Genomic DNA, 22,110 nt, shown 5'->3' with positions numbered 1-22,110 from the left:
TGCCTGCCTGCATTCTTCATTGAACGGAAAGGGTTGATTCTCTAGCCTGATGTTAATGGCAGAATGGAGCATATGCTGAGCCTTGAGATTATAGTTTTTGTTTGTGTAAAATTCTACTGCTTTTGATAGGACACAAAGCTTCAAGCATGCCAAGTCTTCAGTTGTTAGACTAGTTTGAAATCTATCCCATTTAGCACAGTAATAGTGTCACACAAATGACGGATGGTATCTGCAATGTGAAGATCAGACTTTATCTCCACAAAATTGTGGTGGCCAATTTTACTAATACTGTCAGAGGCAGACAGGTTTGTAGAGATGATTTTTTTTCTTTTGCTGGTTCCTTCACCATTCACTACAGTCCCACCCTAGAAGCTATGTTCTTGAAGACTCAACCAGCTCATTCAGTCGTGATGCTGATGAGCTAATCTTGGTGATGGACATTGAAGACACCACCCAGAGTACAGTCTGTGTCCTTGCAAGTGGTGTCCAACATGGAGGAGCATTACATGGTAATCAGCAGGCAGTCTCCTTGCCCATGTATAACCTGATACTATGAGACTTCATTGGGTCTGGAATCAATATTGTGGACTCCCAGAGCAATCTGTCATGATTGAATGCTACTTCATCACCACCACTGCTGGGTCTGTCCTGCTGCTGGTACAGGACATACCCAAGGGTGGCTGACAGTTGTAAGGCATAATTTTGTGAGTACAACATTGTCAGGCTGTTGCTTGATTAGTCTGTGAGTCAGCTCTCCCAGTTTTGGTACTAGATGTTGGTAAGGAGGACTTTGCAGTATTGACAGGGCTGAATTTTCCATTGTCTTTTCTAGTGCCAGTTAATCTATTTGGTTTCATTTCTTTTCCGATACTTTTTGTGGTTTGATACAACTGAATATCTTGCTTGGCCATTTCAGATAACAGTTAAGAGTCAAGAAAATTGCCACATATAGGGCAGGCCAGACCAGGTAAGGATAGCAATTTTCCTTCCTTTTTGCAACAATGGTTTTATGGTCGTCATTAGACATTTCATTCCTGAATTTATTCAACTTAATTTCTGTGTTTTGCTATGCTGGGATCCAAACCTGGGGAGTCTGAAGATTACTAGCCCAGTGTTGATATCACTGCATTATCACCTCCCCTATCTGATGATCCTTCTAACATGTCATTCTTCCTGACAGCAATAATTATTCCTTAAACTAATATTGTAAGCACCCCCCCCCCCACACCCCCTGTTTTATCTTCCCTCTCAATCATATCTGAAAAGCTGATAACTTGGAATAATAAGCTTCTGTGTGTTGCTCTTTAGTTATTGCTTCGATGAAGGGGAAATAGTTGATTAAGATATTGGCAAGAAAAGCATTATTTACTTTATTGTTACGAAACAGAAAATATTGTTTACTGACACTGTCATTTAACATTTGCTTTTTGTGGCATTGTCAAAAATAATTTTTGTAGTACCATATCTGCATGATTTAAGTTTATGTTCAGTTGTTTTCATTTACCTCAATTATTATAATTACTGCAGTCTACATGTTATGTAAGTAAATTCCATTTCATCGACTTCTTTTATTCTTACAAGAGCACAAGATTTTTAAATCCACTTGATGTGATTTATTTGTTTTTTTTCTTTTATGTATTCTCTTCCCATAAGGCTTGATGAATTCTAATTGCATTTTCTTGAGATTTGAGTTTTACCAACCCATTTATAATTTGCACAAATGCCAATGGACTGGTGCCTACATATTTCATTTTGACTGTGTAGGTTTAACACGACCACAGCAATTTGAAGCCTCTGCCTTCTGACTAGTTGAAATCACTGTGTGTACCACAGGATGCTTTAATGATCTATAAAGAAATATGAAATTGAATCATTTTTAGTTTGTCCCTGCAGACATCATGAGATACATCAATGAGATGGGTTGTTAGAAAAGGACCATTATTCTGATTACAACTCGTGGTGAGTGTGTGATTCATTTATCGAACTTGGCAATCTTGGTGCTGCATTTAGAAACTCATTGCAGCAAAGCACCAAGCAGTTTGAATAATCCATCATCCATTGTATCTGAACAGCTCACTCCTATGCATTCAATATTGTGTCCTTTGTGAAAGCTCTGCTAAAATATAAATTGTTGTAATTAAAAATATTTATGCATCCAGAAAATTTTGGTATTTTTATTATGCAGCGACAGAAGGTTTCAAAAGGTTAGTTGCATTGTAGTGACCCGTAAAACAATCCAATCATCTATAGTTACAGCCTTTGAACTCTAACTATATATAATCTATGTATATATAAAGAGCTTGGACACTTCCTGACCACAGAGTGCAGACAGACCAAATGCTAATCCAAACTGGGGAATTTTCGAACTGTGCTGATTTCATAACCTACACTAAAGGGATTCTGTGTGGAATCTTATAGAGGCCAGATGATGTGGGTATCTATGGTGCAAACTGTGACAGAATTGCACAAGGTCATTCATGACCCTGGGAACAACTCACTACAGCTTTTAGCAAAGGTGTGGGGTGAAAGTAAGGTTGTTGCTTGGCAACAGCAAGTTTCATGTCAAGGGGGATTTTGCATGGTGAATTTTTTTTAATCAATTGCAGGTCTTGCTTTCGTAACATGCAGCTTTCTATATTGCTACCTGCCATGAGCAAACTAGATGCCATAAATTGTTGATATGGAATTCAAAACAGGTGCATGGTGACTTCAGCTTACCATTATCCATGAAGAGCCTCCATCTGGTTCACCACACAACGTCTGAGGTGAGGCCACAAATAACCCATGTCCACAGACACTGACATCTGATATGTATCAGTTTCTAGAATCATAATGGCACACTTCTGAATCACCAACTGTATGTTGTGTACTTCAATGATGCACCTTGCTATGCCCCAAGGACATATTTGGACACACACCCAGCTCATGGGCTGACCCAGGCTACATCTCTGGCTTTTCATTCTCTATCAGAATGGTCACCCCATCTGACCCTATCTGGACATTCACAGCAGCCCTGCCTTACATTACAATCTGACTCTCCCTTTCTCCTCTGATGCTGCCTGCTTTATCCAGCTCTACTCTGGCTCTTCAACCAGAGATATTAGTCTCATTTGACTTCTGTATTGCATTGCTATTTAGTGCAGAAAAGACAAGTTTAAGCACACGGTTGAAAGGCTGAGATCAAATAATTTGTGGTTCTGAACATTCCAGAGTACCAAAACTACTAATTAAAAAGCACAAGCTTACAATATCACTAGTTGGAGATACTTACCAGAGCATATTCCACAACTAGAGAGATGAAGACACTGACGAACCAAACAGCTAGCCTTCAGTTAATTAGGAAGGAAGGCAGAAGATTGATGTAGCGAAACAGGAAGATTTACAAGGATGTGGCCTGGGTTGGAGGATTTGAGCTGAAGGGAGAGGCTGAATAAGCTGGGGCTGTTTTCCCTGGAGTGTCAGAGGCTGGATGGTGACCTTATAAATGTTTATAAAATCATGAGGGACATAGATAAAGTAAACAGTCAAGGTCTTTTCCCCAGGGTAGGGCGTCGAGAAATAGAGGGCATAGGTTTTGGGTGAGAGGGGAAAGATTTAAAAGGAATCGAAGCGGCAACATTTTCATGCAGAGGGCGGTGCATGTATGGAATGAGCTGCCAGGGCAGGTGGTGGAAGCTGGTACAATTGCAACATTTAAAAGGTGAGAGTGCGATACTGGAAAAGCACAGCTGGTCAGGCAGCATCCGAGGAGCAGGAGAATCAACATTTTGGACGTAAGCCCTTCATCAGGAACGAGGCTTGTGGGTCGAAGCTGAGAGATAAATGGGAGGGGGTGGGGTTGGGGGGAAGATAGCTGAGAATGTGATAGGTTGATGAACCTATGGGAAAAGGTGATAGGTAGGAGAGGAGGGTGGAGTGGATAGATGGGTAAGGTGATAGATAGGTCAGGAGGGCAGTGCGGGGTTGGAGGCTGCGGACTGGATAATGTGGGGGAGAGGGGAAATGTGGCAACTAATGAAATCCACATTGATCCCGTGTGGTTGCATGGTCCCAAGGCGGAATATGAAACATTCTTCCTCCAGGCATCGTGGGAGGGGGAGTTGAAGTGTTCAGCCACAGGGCAGTGGGGTTGGTTAGTGTGGGTGTCCCAGAGATGTTCTCTGAAATGATCCGCAAGTTGGCATCCTGTCTCCCTGATGTAGAGGAGACCGCATCGGGTACAACGGATACAGTAGGCGACATTAATGGAGGGACAGGTAAATTTCTGTTGGATGAGGAAGGATCCTTTGGGGCCTTCAACGGAGGTGAGGTGGGAGGTGTGGGCACAGATTTTGCACTTCCTGCGGTGGCAGGGGAAGGTGCCAGGAGTGGGTTGTAACTGGTGGGGGGTGTAGATCTGATGAGGGAGTCATGGAGGGAATGGTCTCTCTGGAATGCTGTTAGGGGTGGGGAGGGAAATATATCTCTGCTGGTGGGGTCCGTTTGTAGGTGGCGGAAGTGGGGGACGATGATGCAATGTATGCGGAAGTTGGTGGGGTGGAAGTTGAGGAGCAAAGGGGTTCTGTCCTTGTTGCATTGGGAGGGGTGGGGTTCAAGGGCGATGGTATGGGAAGTGGAGGCGATGCACAGGAAGGCATCATCAACCACATGGGAAGGGAAATTGCAATCTTGGAAGAAGGAGGCCATCTGGGATTTTCTAAGAAGGAATTGGTCATCCTGAGAACAAATGCAGCGGAGGTGGAGGATTTGGGAGTAAGGGATGGTGTTTTTACAGGAGGCAGGGTGGGAGGAGGTGTAGTCTAGGTAGCTGTGGGAGTCGGTGGGCTTGTAGTATACGTCTGTGTTTAGTCTGTCGCCAGAGATGGAGGTGGAGAGATCCAGGAAGGGGAGGGAGGTGTCTGAGATGGTCCAAGTGAATTTAAGGTTGGGGTGAAAAGTGTTAGTGAAGTTGATGAACTGTTCAACCTCCTCGTGGGAGCACGAGGTGGCGCCGATACAGTCATCGATGTAGTAGAGGAACAGGTGAGGGATAGTGGTAATGTAGCTGTGGAAGATGGACTGTTCTATCTACCTGACAAAGAGGCAGGCACAGCTGGGTCCATGTGGGTGCCCATGGCTACCCTTTGGTTTGGAGCAAGTGGGAGAATTGGAAGGAGAAGTTGTTAAAGATGAGGACCAGTTCAGCCAGGTGGATGAGGGTGTCAGTGGCAGGGTACAGGTTTCTCCTACAACATTTAAAAGGCATCTGGATGGGTATATGAATAGGAAGGGTATAGAATAGGAACAGATATGTGCTAAGTGTGGCAAAATAGGGCCGCATTAGTTTAGGATATGTGGTTGGCATGGACAAGTTGGACCGAAGGGTCTGTTTCTGTGCTGTACATCTCTATGACTCTACAACAACAAATCTACCAAGGGAAAACCATACAGAAGCTGTGGTGATCCCATGCATTTACATGGCAGATGACAAAATGTTGGTAATGTCACTGGATAGGAATCCAGAACCCCTAGCTAATGTTCTGAATCCCATTAAAGCAGATGGTGAAATCTGACTTGCTTAAAAAATTTCAATGAAAGGAAAATTAGCCAGATGATGGACAATGAAAATGTTGTCAAAGGGTGCAAAAACCCACCCAATTCACTAACGTCCTTTTGGGAAGGAAATTTGCCCTCTTTACCTACTCTGGTTCACGTGTAGCTCCAGACCCACAACAATATGGCCGATTCTTAACTGCCATCTAGTCAATTAGGAATGAACTGCAGCAAAGGTCATGAGGGTGATTTCACTGAAGAAGGACTCTCAAACAGACTCATCAAATTAACAACCACCTCTGTACCAATAAAACCTTCAGGCTGAAAGATAGAAGCAATCAGGAAAGCGTCACAGCAGGATAACGATGACATACTTTAGGTGCAGCCAATACTATTATTATAGTCAGAAAAGTGCACTGAAACAAGATCTATAGAATCAGTGATAGACCAGGTGAAGGTGAGAGCAGGCTGGAAATTGAAGCAAAATCAATAAATTGTTCCAATTTCAGTTGAGAGAGGGAAGCAGCACTGATGATGTCATCAACGCACAGGAGAAAAACTTACGAGTGGGGGTCGGAATAAAACTGGAACAAGGAATTTTCCACATACCCCACAAAGAGACAGGCATAACTGGGGTCCATGCAGGTACCCATGGCCAGCCCTCTGACCTGAAGAAAATGGGAGGAGTCAAAAGAGCAGTGGTTCAAAGTGAGGATGATTTCAACCAGATGGATGAGGGTCGAGGCGGATGTGGACGGTTCAGGCATTTTTTCCAGGAAAAAGCAGAAAGCCCTGAGACCGTCGGGATGGAGGATGGACGTATAAAGGGATTGCACGTCCATGGTAAAGAGGAGGCAGCTTGGAGCTCACAAATTGATCATTCTGAAACTGACCTGAAGCATTAGAAGAATCGCAGATGTAGATGAGAAAGGACTGGACAAGAAAAGGAAAGGACTGAGCTGCAGTAGGAAGAGATGAGTTTGGTGGGGCAGGAACATTGGGTCTGCCCAGGCAGCCCTGCTTGTGGACTTTGGAAGGAGGTAAAAGCACATTGTACAGGATTGGGAGACTATCAGCTTGGAGGCAATAGGAAGAAAATCACCAGATGAAATGAGGTTAGTGATCGTAGTGGACACAACGGCTTGATGTACAATGGTGGGGGCATGATTCAGGGGAGATAGGAGGAGGAATGTGAGAGCTGCTACACAGCCTCAGAAATGTCAAACTATCATTTTCAGTTTATTTGATATCTAGTCCGCAGGTCTCAGGTGAACAATTTGACCATGTGTGTGAAATGGAAAGTGACCGTATCACATCATCATCCTACTATCCTCAATCAACTGGTCACATAGATTGTACTGTACATGCTATCAGGTGAATAATCAGGTATCGAGCACTGAAACAAGGCTTTGGAATTTCATTGTTGTATTCAGGTGCAATACCAATAGAGAAGTGACTGCCATTGCCAGCAGAAACAATGCTCAGAAGCAACCACATGAAGTTGTCTAGCTATTCCAAGACACAGGGCAGTCTTCTTCAAATACAGAGAAGAATTAAAGAGGGAAATGACCAAACAGGTAGAGAACTACCCTAGCTATCACTAAATAGAGAGTACAAGTTAGAAATATAAATATGGATACTTGGATCCCACGGATTTTTGTAAAATATGTAACCAGCCTATGTCATATGACATCATTCCTGATCATGGTGCATTGTGAAGGGCCAGAAGCCAACACAGACCAAAATGAATGGAATGTCACTCAGGCATAATGAGAGTGAGAATGAAAAGGCTAATAATGGCGCTGGTATGACAGCAAGCAGCAGCAAATCAACCAAGTTGTCAGTCAACTGGTACCTCTCCAGATGGGTATATGATTACCAGATCAGGATGAGTTGTCACCCTTTCAAAGCAATACATTGAAGCTTGAATTATCAATCTTGTAAACTCTGGTTTTACTTGTTTGTACATTTATCAAATTGAAAATATGTGTCTATGTACAACCATGTATATCTATTTGAGATCATTTATTTGGAAAAAGGAAGATGATGTGTTCTGTCTCATAGTTAGTCTGGGGCACACCATTAATGATATCAACACTGCATTATGACAGGATGAAATAAAGGTTATAGACACCATCATAATTGATGCTGATGGAAATGTAGCATTATTTGTAATCAAATTGTCTATGGGGAGTTTGCACGTTCACACAGTGTCTGCATGGCTCTCCGCCAGGTGCTCCGGTTTCTTCCTACAGTCCAAAGATGTGCAGGTTAGGTGGATTGGTCATGCTGGGATAGGGAGGATGTGCAGATCTGGGTTGAATGCCCTTCAGAGGGTCGATACAGACTCAATGGGCTGAATGGCCTCTTTCTGCATTGTAGGGATTCTATGAAGGGCTTAATATTAGCACAGACACTGATGTGCCTGTCATATATTCATATATCAGGAGCTATACCAAACGGCTGTTGAATCTTTCAGTGCCACATGACCAATGTCTCATTCTTATTACAGAAGCCAAAAAAAACACCCTTCTGGAGGCTAAGCCCATACAATAGAGGGGACCAATGACAGTTCCCAAGAAAGGAAATTCTCACAACCATTCAAATCATCAAGAGATTAAGAAATGAATTTATTACAATAAAACTGGTGGTAAAGAAGTTGCTGGAAAAACTCAACAGGCCTGGCAGCATCTGTGAAGAGAAGTCAGAGTTAACATTTCTGGTCTGGTGACCCTTCCTCAGAACACATCTGAGCTTTTCCAGCTACTTCTGAGTTTGTTTCTGATTTACAGTATCTGCAGTTCTTTTGGTTTTTATTTGGTAAAGGTTAACACTTGGAGCACTGAGTAACATCATTCTGCATAGAATATACCAGATCTTTGCTGCAAATTTTGAAGAAAATGGTTATCCAAGTTAACGTTTTCTGGAACCAAACAAATGTCATGCAAACAGCATTTGGGGAAATAAGATTTGACAGCTAGGAAAAAGCCTAAAGGAAATGGTATTAACTGTGTGTTCTACAACACTGAAGTAGGTAGGAGGAAGTGAGGACCACAGATACTGGAGATCAGAGTTGAGAGTGTGGTGCTGCAAAAGCACAGCAGGTCAGGCAACATCCGAGAAGTAGGAGAATCAACGTTTCAGATATAAGCCCTTCATCAGGAATGAGACTTGTGGGTCGGGGCTGAGAGATAAATGGAAGGGGGCTGGGACTGGGGGGAAGGTAGCTGAGAAAGCAATAGGTAGGTGAAGTTTGGGGAGAAGGTGATAGGTCAGAGAGGAGGGTGGAGCGGATAAATGGGAAAGGTTATGGATAGGTCAAGAGGATACTGCCGAGTTGGAGGCTTGGAACTGGGATAATGTGGGCAGGGAGAGGGGAAATGAGGAACCTAGTGAAATCCACATTAACCCCTTGTAGTTGCAAGGTCCCAAGGCAGAATATGAAACTTTCTTCTTCCAGGCGTCGGGTGGTAAGGTTTGGTGATGGAGAAGACCCAGGATTTGCATGTATTTGGTTGAGTGGGAGGGACAGTTGAAGTGTTCAGCCACGGGGCAGTGGGGTTGGCTGCAGGTGTCCCAGAGATGTTCTCTGAAATGATCTGTAAGAAGGCGTCCTGTCTCCCCAATGTAGAGGAGACCAGGAGGCAGGGTGGAAGGAGGTGTTGTCTAGGTAGCTGTGGGAGTCGGTGGGTTTAAAGTAAATGTCCGTGGTTAGTCGGTCACCAGAGGTGGAGAGATCCAGGAAGGGAAAGGAGGTGTCTGAGATGGTCCAGGTGAATTTAAGATTGGGGTGAAATTTGTTAGTGAAGTTGATGAACTGTTCAACCTCCTCGTGGGAGTACAAGGTGGTGCCAATATAGTCATCGATATAGCGGAGGAACAGGTGAGGGATGGTGGCAGTGTTCTTGTGGAAGATGGACTGTTCTACCTACCGACAAAGAGGCAGGCACAGCTGGGTCCATGTGGGTGCCCATGGCTACCCTTTGGTTTGGAGCAAGTTGGAGGATTGGAAGGAGAAGTTGTTCAGGACGAGGACCAGTTCAGCCAGGCAGATGAGGGTGTCAGTGGCAGCGTACGTGTTTCTGATGGTGCTGATTCACTTACCTGTGCTCTCACCGTATCCCTTAATTCCTTTATTGTTCAAAAAAAATCTACCTTAGCTTTAAAAACGTTTACTGAAGTAGCATCAAATATTTCATTGGGCAGGGAATTCTGTAGATTTACAACCCTCTGAGTGAACAAGTTCTTCCTCAATTCAGTTCTTCCTCAATTCAGTTCTTCCTCAATACCTGTTCAATGCCTCTGCCATTTCATCATATCCCATAACTAACTGTCCTTCTCATACTCTAAAAGACCAACATTTACCTTCCACCCTACCAACCTTCGCATAAACCATATCATCCGACGACATTTCCGCCACCTCCAAACGGACCCCACCACCAGGGATATATTTCCCTCCCCACCCATTTCCGGCTTCCGCAAAGACTGTTCCCTCCGTGACTACCTATGCAGGTCCATGCCACGCCCCCCCCCAACAACCCACCCTCCCATCCTGGCACCCTCACCTGCCACCGCAGGAATTGCAAAACCTGTGCCCACACCTCCTCCCTCACCTCCATCCAAGGCCCCAAAGGAGCCTTCCACATCCATCAACGTTTCACCTGCACATCCACCAATATCATTTATTGTATCCGTTGCTCCCGATGCAGTCTCCTCTACATTGGGGAGACTGGACGCCTCCTAGCAGAGTGCTTTAGGGAACATCGCCAGGACACCCACACCAATCAACACCACCGCCCTGTGGCCCAACATTTCAACTCCCCCTCCTCCACTGCCGCTCCCTCACCACCCAATGCCTGGAGGAAGAACGCCTCATCTTCCACCTCAGAACACTTCAACCCCAGGGCATCAATGTGGATTTCATCATTTTCCTCATTTCCCCTTCCCCCACCTTACCCCAGTTCCACCTTCCAGCTTAGCACCGTCCCCATGACCTGTCCTACCTGCCTATCTCCCTTCCCATCTATCCGCTCCACCTTCCTCTCTGGCCTATCATCTTCATCCCCTCCCCCATTCACCTATAGTACTCTATGCTACTTTCTCCCCACCCCCACCCTCCTCTCATTAATCTCTCCACTCTGCAGGTTCCCTGCGTCTATTCCTGATGAAGGGCTTTTGCCCGAAACGTCGATTTTCATGCTCCTTAGATGCTGTGCTTTTCTAGCACCACTCTAATCTAGACTCTGGTTTCCAGCATCTGTAGTCCTTGTTTTTACCTAACATTTACTTTAGCCCTCTTCTTCGTTTTAAATACTTATAGAAGCTTTTGCTATCTGTCTTTATATTCGTGCTAGTGTTTTCTCACCTATCTTACTTTTTTTTATGGCTCTTTTTGTGACCTTTAAAGTTTTCCAAATCTTCTAGTTTCATCCTGTTTTTGGCCACTTTGTACGCCTTCTCTTTCAATTTGATAGCCTCCCTTATTTCTTTAGACACCCATGGCAGATTATCCCTTTTCTTACAGTCCTTCCTTTTCACTGGAATATACTTCTGCTGAGCACTTTGAAAAATTGCTTTGAAAGTCCTCCACTGCTTGTCAACTTTCCCACCATAAAATCTTTGTTTCCAGTCTACTTTAGCCAAGTCCTCCCTCATTCTATTGTAGTCTCCCTTGTTTAAGCACAGCACACTGATATTGGATTTTATCTTCACACTATCCAGCTGTATTTTACATTTAACCATACTGTGATCAATCCTTCCAAGAGGATCCCTGACGATGAGGTCATTAATTATTCCTGTCTCATCACACAGGACCAGATCTAGGACAGCTTGCTCCCTCATCGGTTCCATTACATGCTGTTCAAGAAAACTATCACAGATACACTCAACAAACTCCTCCTCAAGGCTACCCTGACTGAGATGGTTCGACCATGCAACATGTACATTAAAAACCACCATGATAATTGCCAATGTGATGTTATAATTTGGTAGCCTATAGACTATGCCTATCAGTGGTGTTTTTTTCTTAGAATTTCTTATTTCTATCCAAATGGATTCAACCTTATTCTCCATTGAACCTATATCATCTCTGAGCACCACCCTGATGTTGTCTTTGAATATCAAAGCTATACCACCTCACTTACATTCCGGTATGTCCTTTTGATACCCCTGGATATTTAATTCCCAGTCATGACCATCCTGTAACCATGTCTCTGTAATGGCTACTAAATCATATTCATTTGTGATGATTTGTGTCGGTAACTCATCAATCTTGTTACGGATGCCACAAGCATTCAGGTAACGTGCCTAACCTTCTTACCCTCATGATTTCCAACATCTCTAATAAAATCTCCTGAGTTATCCTTCCATTTTACTTCTTTCATAGTCTGCCTTGAACATAAACCCTCCTGCACACATGCTTGCCATTTTATTTACCATTCTTCGTCCTTTTCCCTTTCCCTTCCCCCGACTCACTCGTTTAAAGTGACCACCCATTTATTCTTTACGCTAGAACATTGGTTCGAGATCGGTACAGATCCCCCGGTTCCAAAACTGACACCAATGCCCCATGAAATGGAGGCCCTATTTCTCACACCACACCCTTAGCCATGTGTTTACTTCCCTAATTTTTTTTATTCCCAAGCCAATTTGCACATGATTCTGGCAGTAATCCGGAGATTATGACCCTCGAGAACTTGTTCCTTAATTTTGTTCCTAGTGCTTGATAATCTCCAAATAAGTCCTTCCTAACCTTCCCAATGTGCACCACAATAACTGGATCCTCTCCCTCCCGCTCCAACATCTTTTCAAGCCGGTCACACATGTCCAACACTCTGACCCTGGGGAGGCAACACACCATGTGGGACTCCCAATCCAGCTTGCAAAGGATGCTATCTGTCTCCTTAATTATAGAATCCCCTATAGCAACTTCTTGTCTTTTTGCTCCCCCCTCTCGAATGGCCTTCTGTGCCATGGTGCTGTGATCAACTGGTTCATCCTCCTTGCAGCCCTTTTCCTCATCTACACAGGGAGCAAGCACCTCGTACCTGTTGGACAAGGTCAAAAGCTGAGGCTCCTCCACTCCTGAGCTCAGGATCCTTCTACCCTCACTTGCAATCACATCCTGTTGTCCCTGATCACTGAATTTGAATTACTTCATCTGCCAGGTCTGACTGCCTCCTGAAACAACGCATCCACGCAAAAACTTTCGTTTTTATCTGAGAACAGTGCGCTTTTTAATTCATTCATGGGATGTGGACATTGCTAGCTGGGCCAACATTTATTGCTCATCTCTAATTGCCCTTGAAAAGATGGTAGTAATCTACCTTCTTGATCCAATGCAGTCCTTGGGATATGGGTACACTCATACATTGTTAGGAAGGAGACCCAGCAACTATGAAGGAATGATGATACAGTTCTAAGTCAGGGTGCTGTATGACTTGGTGGAGAACTTGCAGGCAGTGTTGTTCTAATGCATCTGCTAGCCTGGTCCTTCAAGGTGGTAGAGGTCGTGCATTTGAAAGGTGTTGTCAAAGGAGCCTTGCAGTGAATCTTAGGGATTAAACTATATTGGTGCATCTTTACTAATAATCGTTAGACAGTTCAAGCAAAGGCAAAAGAGGATTGGTAGCAGAAAACTAACTCAAACAACTCATGTTCAGTCTAATGCACTGAAGTGGGGGCAAATACCACAAGGTACCAGAAAGGGTCATCTGTACATCTCTTGCAATAATGGCCAAAAGTACAATGAGTGTGTGACTAAGCTTGCTTGATTGCAGATTCTTGTACAGTATTTGATTGCTTTATGCTGTGGAATGTGACAGTGAATCAAGTGACGGACTCCTGATGCTCAGTGAGAAAAGCTCTAGAGACAAGCTAGGAGTGATAAAACTAATATTTTATTAGCTATGCATTTATATTAAAAGTTCTTTTAAACTTCTAAGATGATTTGAACCATGTAAATAAACTGTTTGAGCTCAGAACTATCTCCGCATTACTCTAAAATCAATAATACACACAGTAACTAAATCCCAAACATAAGGAGCAGTAAGTGCATGGTTGGAAGTCTTGTGATCATAGTATGTGGCTGAGTTTCCCAATTTTAACCAAAATGTTTCGTTGAGTGAGATCCATGGTACCCTGTATGGCAACATTTTCCATGTAACTCTCTATTCTGCACCTCTCGTTAATTATGACACCAACCTCTCCAGCACCCAACTGTGAAAGTGAGGCAAGTCTGGAGTGATGCAAGTATTGCCAAAGCTGAGCCTTTGCAATGTTCATCCCACTGGTACTGTATTTAAACTCAAACTCCACATCCTGCAAGGCATGAACTGCCCTTCACACTATTCCCAAGGAACTGGCTGAGACAAGCAAGCTAACTCCTTGGTTCATCCACAGGGACTTGGACGTGCTGGTGGACAGGATGGTAGAGAGGGGGACAGTACCGTATCCTGCTGCCAAGCAAAGGAGTTTATGCTACCAGTCCCAGCCAGCCTGGATTGAGTTAGGAACCAAGGTCAGTGCAGGTAAAATGTATAGTAATGCAGGGGGATGATTAATGATCTTCTGTGTTCCACCAGGCTAGGTGCCACCATCCTCTCTTACATCCACTCTAACCCTACACTTTCTTCAAGGATCATGGATACACTTCTCACTGTTATATGTATAGTTTCCACTGAGTAGCTGTCACCCAGCTCATCCTCTCTAACTACTAACCCTCTCTGCTCTCTGCTCTTCCTGCTCACTCACTGGATACACCGCCTCCCTTATTCATGCGCCACTACTATCTGCTCTTACATCCAATTCAGTCCTTCCCTTGAAGGTCTCATTGAGCGAAAATTGGCCCATCTCCCAGACTGCTGTCTCCACAGCATCCTGTAACCCCTGCAGTTGACATGTAGGACCATGGTCAACCTCCAGACTAGAATAAGACAAGCCAGGTGGGAAAGCATGAGGTGAAGAAAACAAAAGTCGCAGATGGATATAGATCGGTTAAATGAGTGAGCATAAATCTGTCAGATGGTGTAAAATGTGGGAAAATGAGAAGTTGTTCATTTTGGTGAGAAGAATAAGAATTCAATTAGTTAAATGGACAAACTACAGATTTCCTAGGTGAAGCGGGATTTCGGTGTTCTGATGCAATAACCACAGAATACAATGCAGTGTGTAATCAGGAATGCGAATGGAATGCTATCCTTTATTACTGGAGGAACTGAACATAAAAGTAAGCATGTTGATCTTTTGAAGTATAGGGTATTAGTGAGATTCGGATACGGTGTGAGATTCGGGTACGGTGTGAGATTCGGGTACGGTGTGAGATTCGGGTACGGTGTGAGATTCGGATACGGTGTGAGATTCGGATAGGGTCTGCAGTTTTTCCCTCCTTCTGTAAGAAAGGAAATGCATTGGAGGTGGTTTAAAAGAGGTTTACTAGATCAATACGTGGAATGAATGTGTTGTCTTACAAGCTCAACAGGCGAGGCTTATTTCCACTGGAAGTTAGAAGAGTGTGAAGCGACTTGATTGAAGTAAGGTGGTGAATGGTTTTGACAACATGGATATGGAAAGGATATGGGTCTGTCCAGAACTTGGAGGGACTGTTTCAAATTTAGGATTTTTTTTTCAGGGCAGAACGGAGATTCGTTTTTTTTCTCTCAGAGGATTATGCATCTTTGGAATTCTGCCTCAGAGTTGGTGTCATAAGAAGGTGGAATTTGAAACACAAACAAACCAGGCATAATCTTAATGAATGGGGAAAAAGGCATAAGGGGCAAAATGGTCTAATTCTGCTCATGTCTTAAATGTTCACATGTTCATAATTAATGTTAAATTTTACTGTAAAGGAAGTATTGAGTTCAATATCAAATTTTATTTTGAAGGAAGTATTGAGTTCGATAACAGATACAAAAGGAAACACAAATTGCAAAGAGGAAGCGCTTTAAATGTTGCTTCCTTCCAATATTTGTCATACCTCAATAGACTTGCCTGGATGCCAGTAAAATGCCAGGTCTTGCCAATCTTGAGCAGGGGATCTAAATAATTAAAAGCAAGCTGAGCTGTCTAAATGCTTAAATCGGTTCAATTATTTAGGGATTAGAAACTTATGGCCTTTTTTTTATTGAATACTTTTGTGGTAACTTAATAAGCTGTGTTCTATCGGAAGTTAACCAAATTATATTTACGAATGTAATATTATAACAACTTAATGGAAATCACATTGAGCATCACATGATGACATTATTGCTATTTTCTACAGTGTAAATTGAGCAGCTAACTTCACTTTGTTTGGCTTCCTTGAATTATTGGGGGCTAGTCTTAACTTTCATAAAACACAAGCTTTACAGCAATAGGCATGAATTGTCCACATTTAAAATTAATCCATATAGTTGATCTTCTACATAGTCATAGATACCCATTCAAATGCCTTTTAAATGTTGCAATTGTACCAGCCTCCACCACTTCCTCTGGCAGCTCATTCCATACACGTACCACCCTCTGTGTGAAAAAGTTGCCCCATAGGTCTCTTTTATATCTTTCCCCTCTCATGACAAGCTTTCTGAGCTACTTACTCCACAATTCATTTAACAAAATTATTCTATTCTAAAATAGAGATTATAACACATTGGGATAAATCTTCATGTTTCCTCCCATGCATTATGCATTGTCTCAGTGGAGGTCAGAAAGGAACGTCTGCTCGGCAATTGTACGTCAGTAAGAGAACTTGCTGGGTTTTTTTCCATGTGAAATGAATGGCAGGAAAATTGAAGGAATCTGTAATAAGTGTGAGATCCTTCTTGTCACATTTTTCCAGTCTATAATACTGCTTAGGCAATGCTTTATCGTATAAAATGATTGCTCAGGACTTTATAATGAAACCTGTCTGATTTTGTTTAGCAGAAGCAATTTATTCTGGCAATGTGAAGGCTCATGAGGTGATTTTAACCTACATAAGGCTTGGGGAACCCATAAGGTTATGTGCAAAACTTACGCAATTTAAATCACCCAGCATGTTGGTTTAAAATTATACCTTATGCTAATGAATTGTTCTTTTTGTAAGAAGTCATGTTTGACCAATAACATATGAACATTTTCTTTAACTTATTTTATTTACTTCTCTAAACAGTACTTTAAAATATTAGCAAAATTATGTCAAGTTGTAAAAAGCACAGGAACATTTGAGACAGCCACCACTGCTGACCTGAAAGCATTTAAATATCTTGGTAATAATGAAAGTGGCTTGTATTAAATAATTAAACATTGCATTTAGCTAATCATTAGGCTTAAAGCAGAAGTCAATAGAATTAATTGGCTTCATAAAAAGCAACAGCTTTCTTCATACAATATGATTAATTATAATTGTGTACACAATTCAAAGTTAGATCTAAAAAGGGCAGAGCATAAAATTACTTTGTGTAAAATTGGCAAACAAATGATTCACATATCATATGCCAGAAGCATTAGTCCATTCAGCAGTGTGGGCATAGATTACAATCTCCGTAAAAGTAGTGGTGTGAGAAATTTCATTCAATACATTTTAGTACTGCTATTATATAAGCAATGCAGTGTAATGTCAAGGCATGAGCTCATACGTCAAAATGAAAATGTTATTGATCCAAGTTGTCCTTTACGCTCTCAAAAAATGCATGAGATTCTTTTAACATCAACTGAATATTTATTTTCCTGACTATAAGGTATACCCAAGTAGAAAGGAGTTAATATATCTGCCAAATTTAGGTGTTGTGTGCAAACCAATACGTGGCTAGGTTTAGATTTTTTTTAAAAAAACTTAAGAGAAGCCAAACAGTTCTTGCCATATTGAAAGAATTTCTTTCACAAATTTTCAAGAAGTACAAGTCAACTGAAAGAAATAGAAACTTGTATTTTGCAAACAGTATATTTTTAGTTTATATTTTACTTCATTCTACTTGTCACAGCTAACTGAAATATTTTTACTCACATTTTTATATTGTGTCAGACATTACATGTTATTTATAGTTTCTTTGCTCTATCTGTGTATATACTTCCATCATTCTGCTGGCTTCACTCAATAGAACTTGTGGTCACGAATGGTGCCTTTTAACATTTTGTGGAATGAGAAAACAACAGGAGAAGCTGGAGTTGGCCCACTTTATTCTAGGATCACAAGAAATTTAATTTCAGGAATGGAACATTCATGTTGCACTTCCAGTTAAGCGGAGAATGGCATTTGGGACTTTTAACAACCAACATATTGGTGCACTAGAAATAAGATCGAGAAGCACACTTTTTATAAGTCCATTTATTGTTGAGCCATGACAAACATTACTCTGGTGTTATTCTCGTTGATGGTATGGGATTCGTTTTGCAGAATGTGCAATGCTGCAATCCATTTTCATTGCAAGAAGTACACTTGAGGGACTTAAAGGAATCGGTGAAGCAGTTTCGAAACACTGACATCTTGCTCCCGTGGCACACTGAGCATGGAACAAATGCAAATCCACCACAGGCTGAACATGCATGTGGGTGTTGGACTTTCTAAAAATGAAAGAGAAAAATACATTATTCAGTATTTCCCTTTCTTTTATAATATTTCTAAGTTTTATAAAAAAAAGATATTGCTTAATTATGAAGAAACAAACATCAGTGATGGAACACATATTCAGCTCTACATAATCTCAACATAAGTATTCAAAACTATTTTATAAAGGATTGTTTAAAAGTATGTGATATGCAACTTTGTCCCCACTCGTAGGATGTACAGGAGCACTTGCATTAGGAAGGCACAGGAAGGCTGTGTGTTTTGGCTCAGTGCGTATTTCTTTTGGATTTACATTCACAGCATGGAGATATACTAAAGGAAGGAAAATGTACATATTACACCTTTACACATGTTAATCCAACTTTGTGGTAATTGAATGGTAAATCATACAAGGCACAATACAGTCAGGTTACAGTAGGGATTTTAACTTGCTTAGTTTGAAGGGGTTTTTTTGAAATTGAAAGAATGCTGAAAATTGGACTTCAACTTATCAGCATCTAACTTCAAATGTGGTGTCTTCAAATGTGTGTGCGGACCCATTGGTAAAGGCAGGTTATTCATTCCAAATATGTTAGCACTTATTAAGAGATAGTTAAACAAGAGTAAGTGGATAGGTTCCCCAGGGTTTCTGGAACTCACCTCTACAAGCAAGGGAGGAACACATTGGAATTGAAGGGGCTGAAGGAATGACATTCTGAATGAATTAGCTTTATTGTCACAGAGACTCAAATGAGTACAGTGAAAAATTTACAATTTGCCACTTATAGTGCCATTTTAGGTACAGATTGTTGTGGTTCTGTTCGCCAAGCTGGGAATTTGTGTTGCAAACGTTTCATCCCCTGTCTAGGTGACATCCTCAGTGCTTGGGAGCCTCCTGTGAAGCACTTCTGTGATGTTTCCTCCAGCATTTATAGTGGCCTGTCTCTGCTGCTTCCGGTTGTCAGTTCCAGCTGTCTGCTGTAGTGGCCAGTATATTGGGTCCAGGTCGATGTGTTTGTTGATAGAGTCTGTGGATGAGTGCCATGCTTCTTCTACAGAGAATCTACTGGGGGAATCCTCTAATCTTTAGGTCAACCCAAGATAAAACAAAGAACAACCAATCCCCACTACCGGTAGAGGTGGCAAATATCATCTGGTACCAACAGTGGACATCTAGGCAAATGCTGCATGGCTATGGGTTGCAGGTCTGAGCCCCACCATGAAAAGAAATCCAGAAGACCCTCAGACCATCCACAATGCCTTCCCATGCTGTGCTATGCCTGTTAGTACATTAGCATTTCTGCCAGAGCTAACTACTCCAGTTTTAAGGGGCTACTTACTGCAGATACACAGGCAGGCTACTTGCTATGCATCTCAGTATTGAACTGTCCTTGGAGGGTGGGGTGGGGGAAGGAGGACCACTTGATGTACAACACACAAAGAAACACTCTAACACAGAGCATGCAATACCAACCTATGCAGCAAACACACTGTGCAAAACAGCCATGTTAGAAGCTGGTGGGCCATGATCTTCAGTGTGGTCATGACAGGGCCACTGCCAATCAGCAGTTCCAGATGCAATCAGTCAGGGGCACACAGGTCATGGTGTTTGACGTGGTCAGTGATCTGTCCCAGTACAGTCTGTGGGATGTTCGTATAGGGCCAGCACAAGCAGTCAGAACAATCACATGTCATTAGTCATGGAGTGGCAAGCACAATGGTCAAGAGTCTGGTCAGTCAGTCTAGGGGCTGATTGTTGAAGTCAATATATGGCAAAAACCATCCCGGTGTCTATCCGTCAATATTTCTGGACGGTTCAGGGGAGAGGGACTGTCGGGGAAGAAGGGGTAGAGAAATCAAGACTGTGCCTGGTTGAAAGCAGAGGCATTTATAGTGGTGGGAATAAAAATGGTGATGGGGGAAACTCAAGTTGAATGGGAGTAGTTCAGAACAGCATCAGACGGCTTGGTAGGCCATGGAGGGTATGCTTAATGACTGTGACCTTCCCTGTGACCATCACAAGGGAAGAGTAAAGAAGTAGTGTTGGCATTCTCAAAGTATAATGTCAGGGTTCAGGGTTCAGAGTCAGGATATTTGTAGATGAAGTTCAATGTGATGGGGCTCCATAATGGAAAGAGGAGTCAACATGGGCTGTTCAGGAAGGTCAGACAATAGGGCATATGCAGGAGCTAGGGAATAAGTAAGCTGCAATGATCTAGGCAAGGTCTGGTGCTGAAGATGTCCAGTGGAAACTATATTATCAGCTATACTTCTCTCAATGTGGAATGCGAATAGAAAATAGCAGGACCAACACTCAGGATGAGCAGAGGTCACGTCAGTTTGATGGCAGAAATTGTGGCATCCCTGTTTGCTGGACATCACAATATTGTAGCAATTAAAACATGAAGCTGTCGTTCACAAAACACAGGAACATTGGACATTGTATCACTCATTTCATATGCATACAGAGTGAAGGCACTTAGGGGTCAGATGCTGGTCAAAGCCAATTTGCTACATAGCTTTGGTACCTGCAAATTGAGCTGGGCATCTCAATAATGCTGAAGTTAGCAGCAGTGATGGTACAAAAGGCCACCTGCTGATAGGCAACCTTTATTCAACCATCATCCAGGAGTTCTGTGTGGCGATACCAGTTTGAGTCTTCATCAAGAATGTCAATGGAATGATTGTCTGCACAGAACACAATGTCAAGTTCAGCAACTGAAGTGGCTACAGGTTGGGAGGCTGGCATTGTGCTGCAGTCAGTCCCCCTTCACTGGTCATTCAGATGGCGCAATAGCTTCAGCAAGTAACTGTAGATGCTGAGGAAGAACATGATTGACCAACACAGACATGGTCCCCGTGATCTGCATCCAGAATACCTCACTGTGTAGTGAAGAGTGAACAAAGAAGAAATGGATTTTAAAAACTTATAAGAAGTGTGTTAGTACAGAACAGCTAGTAATTCAATTTAAAGCTTTACTGAAGAATTCAATCTAGTGTAACAGAAATACAGATTTTAAAAAAGACTAGCAAATGAAGGAAAAACTGCAACATTGCTGTTGCACAGGGTCTAAAAGCTTCACAGTAATTCAATTTAAAACAGCATTGGTGAATACAAATATAGTGATTATAAAGAGGTCAGCCAGATGGACCTCATAGAATATGAGTTTTGTGATTGAGGCTGTTAACCTGATCCAGTCAGGGACCCCTGGATGACAGATATAAACAGGAATGTCAAACATTCTGTTCACTCTGAGAGCTGGCTCTGAGAGACCTGGATCAAAGTTAATAACCTTCCACCTGTAAACAAAGGGTGACTTGGTGACAGGATACAAGCCTCTGTGGAGTTATTTCAAAAAGTTTAAGCCTAGAGAACAGAGTAATGTTCGGCAATATTGAAATGATACAGATTTAATTGCGGTTACAAAAGAGATTGAGAAGAAATTTGAAATGTTATAATTCTTCTCAACAGATTCAGTATCAGAGAAAGACCACACAGTACACAAGGGTTGCACTGGGCACCAAAGACTGCAGCAGTTGAAGAAGATAGCTCACTGCCAGCTACTCCAGGACAATTAGACAGAGCAATAAATGCTGGCCAAACCAGAAACACCCACACCTCATGACTGAAGCTCTTGTGGTACAGCATTGAATAAAGCTGAGCAAGATATTCACTGGGTCCAATTTTGAAGACACAATTAACAGTCAAAATATTCAGGAGAATCTACAGATAATTTCATCAATGACTTCTGCAGATTAACAAAACTAAAGATCAATTCTGAAGAAGCGTCGCTGAACCAGAAACATTAACGCTACAGTCAATCCACAGATACTGTCAAACCTGCAGATTTCATTCCAGCAATTTCTGGGTTGTTTTTAAACAAAACATGGAATGTTTTCAAGATGAAGTTAGGTATTATGGTTCTTAGGGCTAAAGGGATCAAAGAATATGGGGTCAAAAGAGGAACGGGATACTGATCATCTTGAATGGTGAAACAGGCTGAAAGGCCCAACTAGCCTCACCCTTCTCTTATCTTCCTGTCAGTATAAAACTGTGAACATTGAGCTTTTATCTTAGA

The 22,110-nt window shown here is 42.3% G+C and overlaps 1 protein-coding gene across 1 annotated transcript in view; it reads right to left on the bottom strand.

The window, feature by feature from the left end:
* Positions 1-17,835: 17,835 nt before the first annotated feature.
* grxcr1a (glutaredoxin and cysteine rich domain containing 1 a) overlaps positions 17,836-22,110 on the bottom strand; it is a 95,960-nt gene continuing 91,685 nt past the window's right edge. Inside the window, exon 4 of the mRNA XM_072571856.1 lies at positions 17,836-18,048. Coding sequence (XP_072427957.1) covers positions 17,836-18,048 — 213 coding nt within the window. The remainder of the gene's footprint in view (positions 18,049-22,110) is intronic.

Source organism: Chiloscyllium punctatum, chromosome 1 (assembly GCF_047496795.1).
Source record: "Chiloscyllium punctatum isolate Juve2018m chromosome 1, sChiPun1.3, whole genome shotgun sequence".
NCBI lineage: Eukaryota > Metazoa > Chordata > Chondrichthyes > Orectolobiformes > Hemiscylliidae > Chiloscyllium > Chiloscyllium punctatum.
Note: the sequence above shows the minus strand (reverse complement) of the source record. Positions and strands in the feature narration are given on the sequence as shown.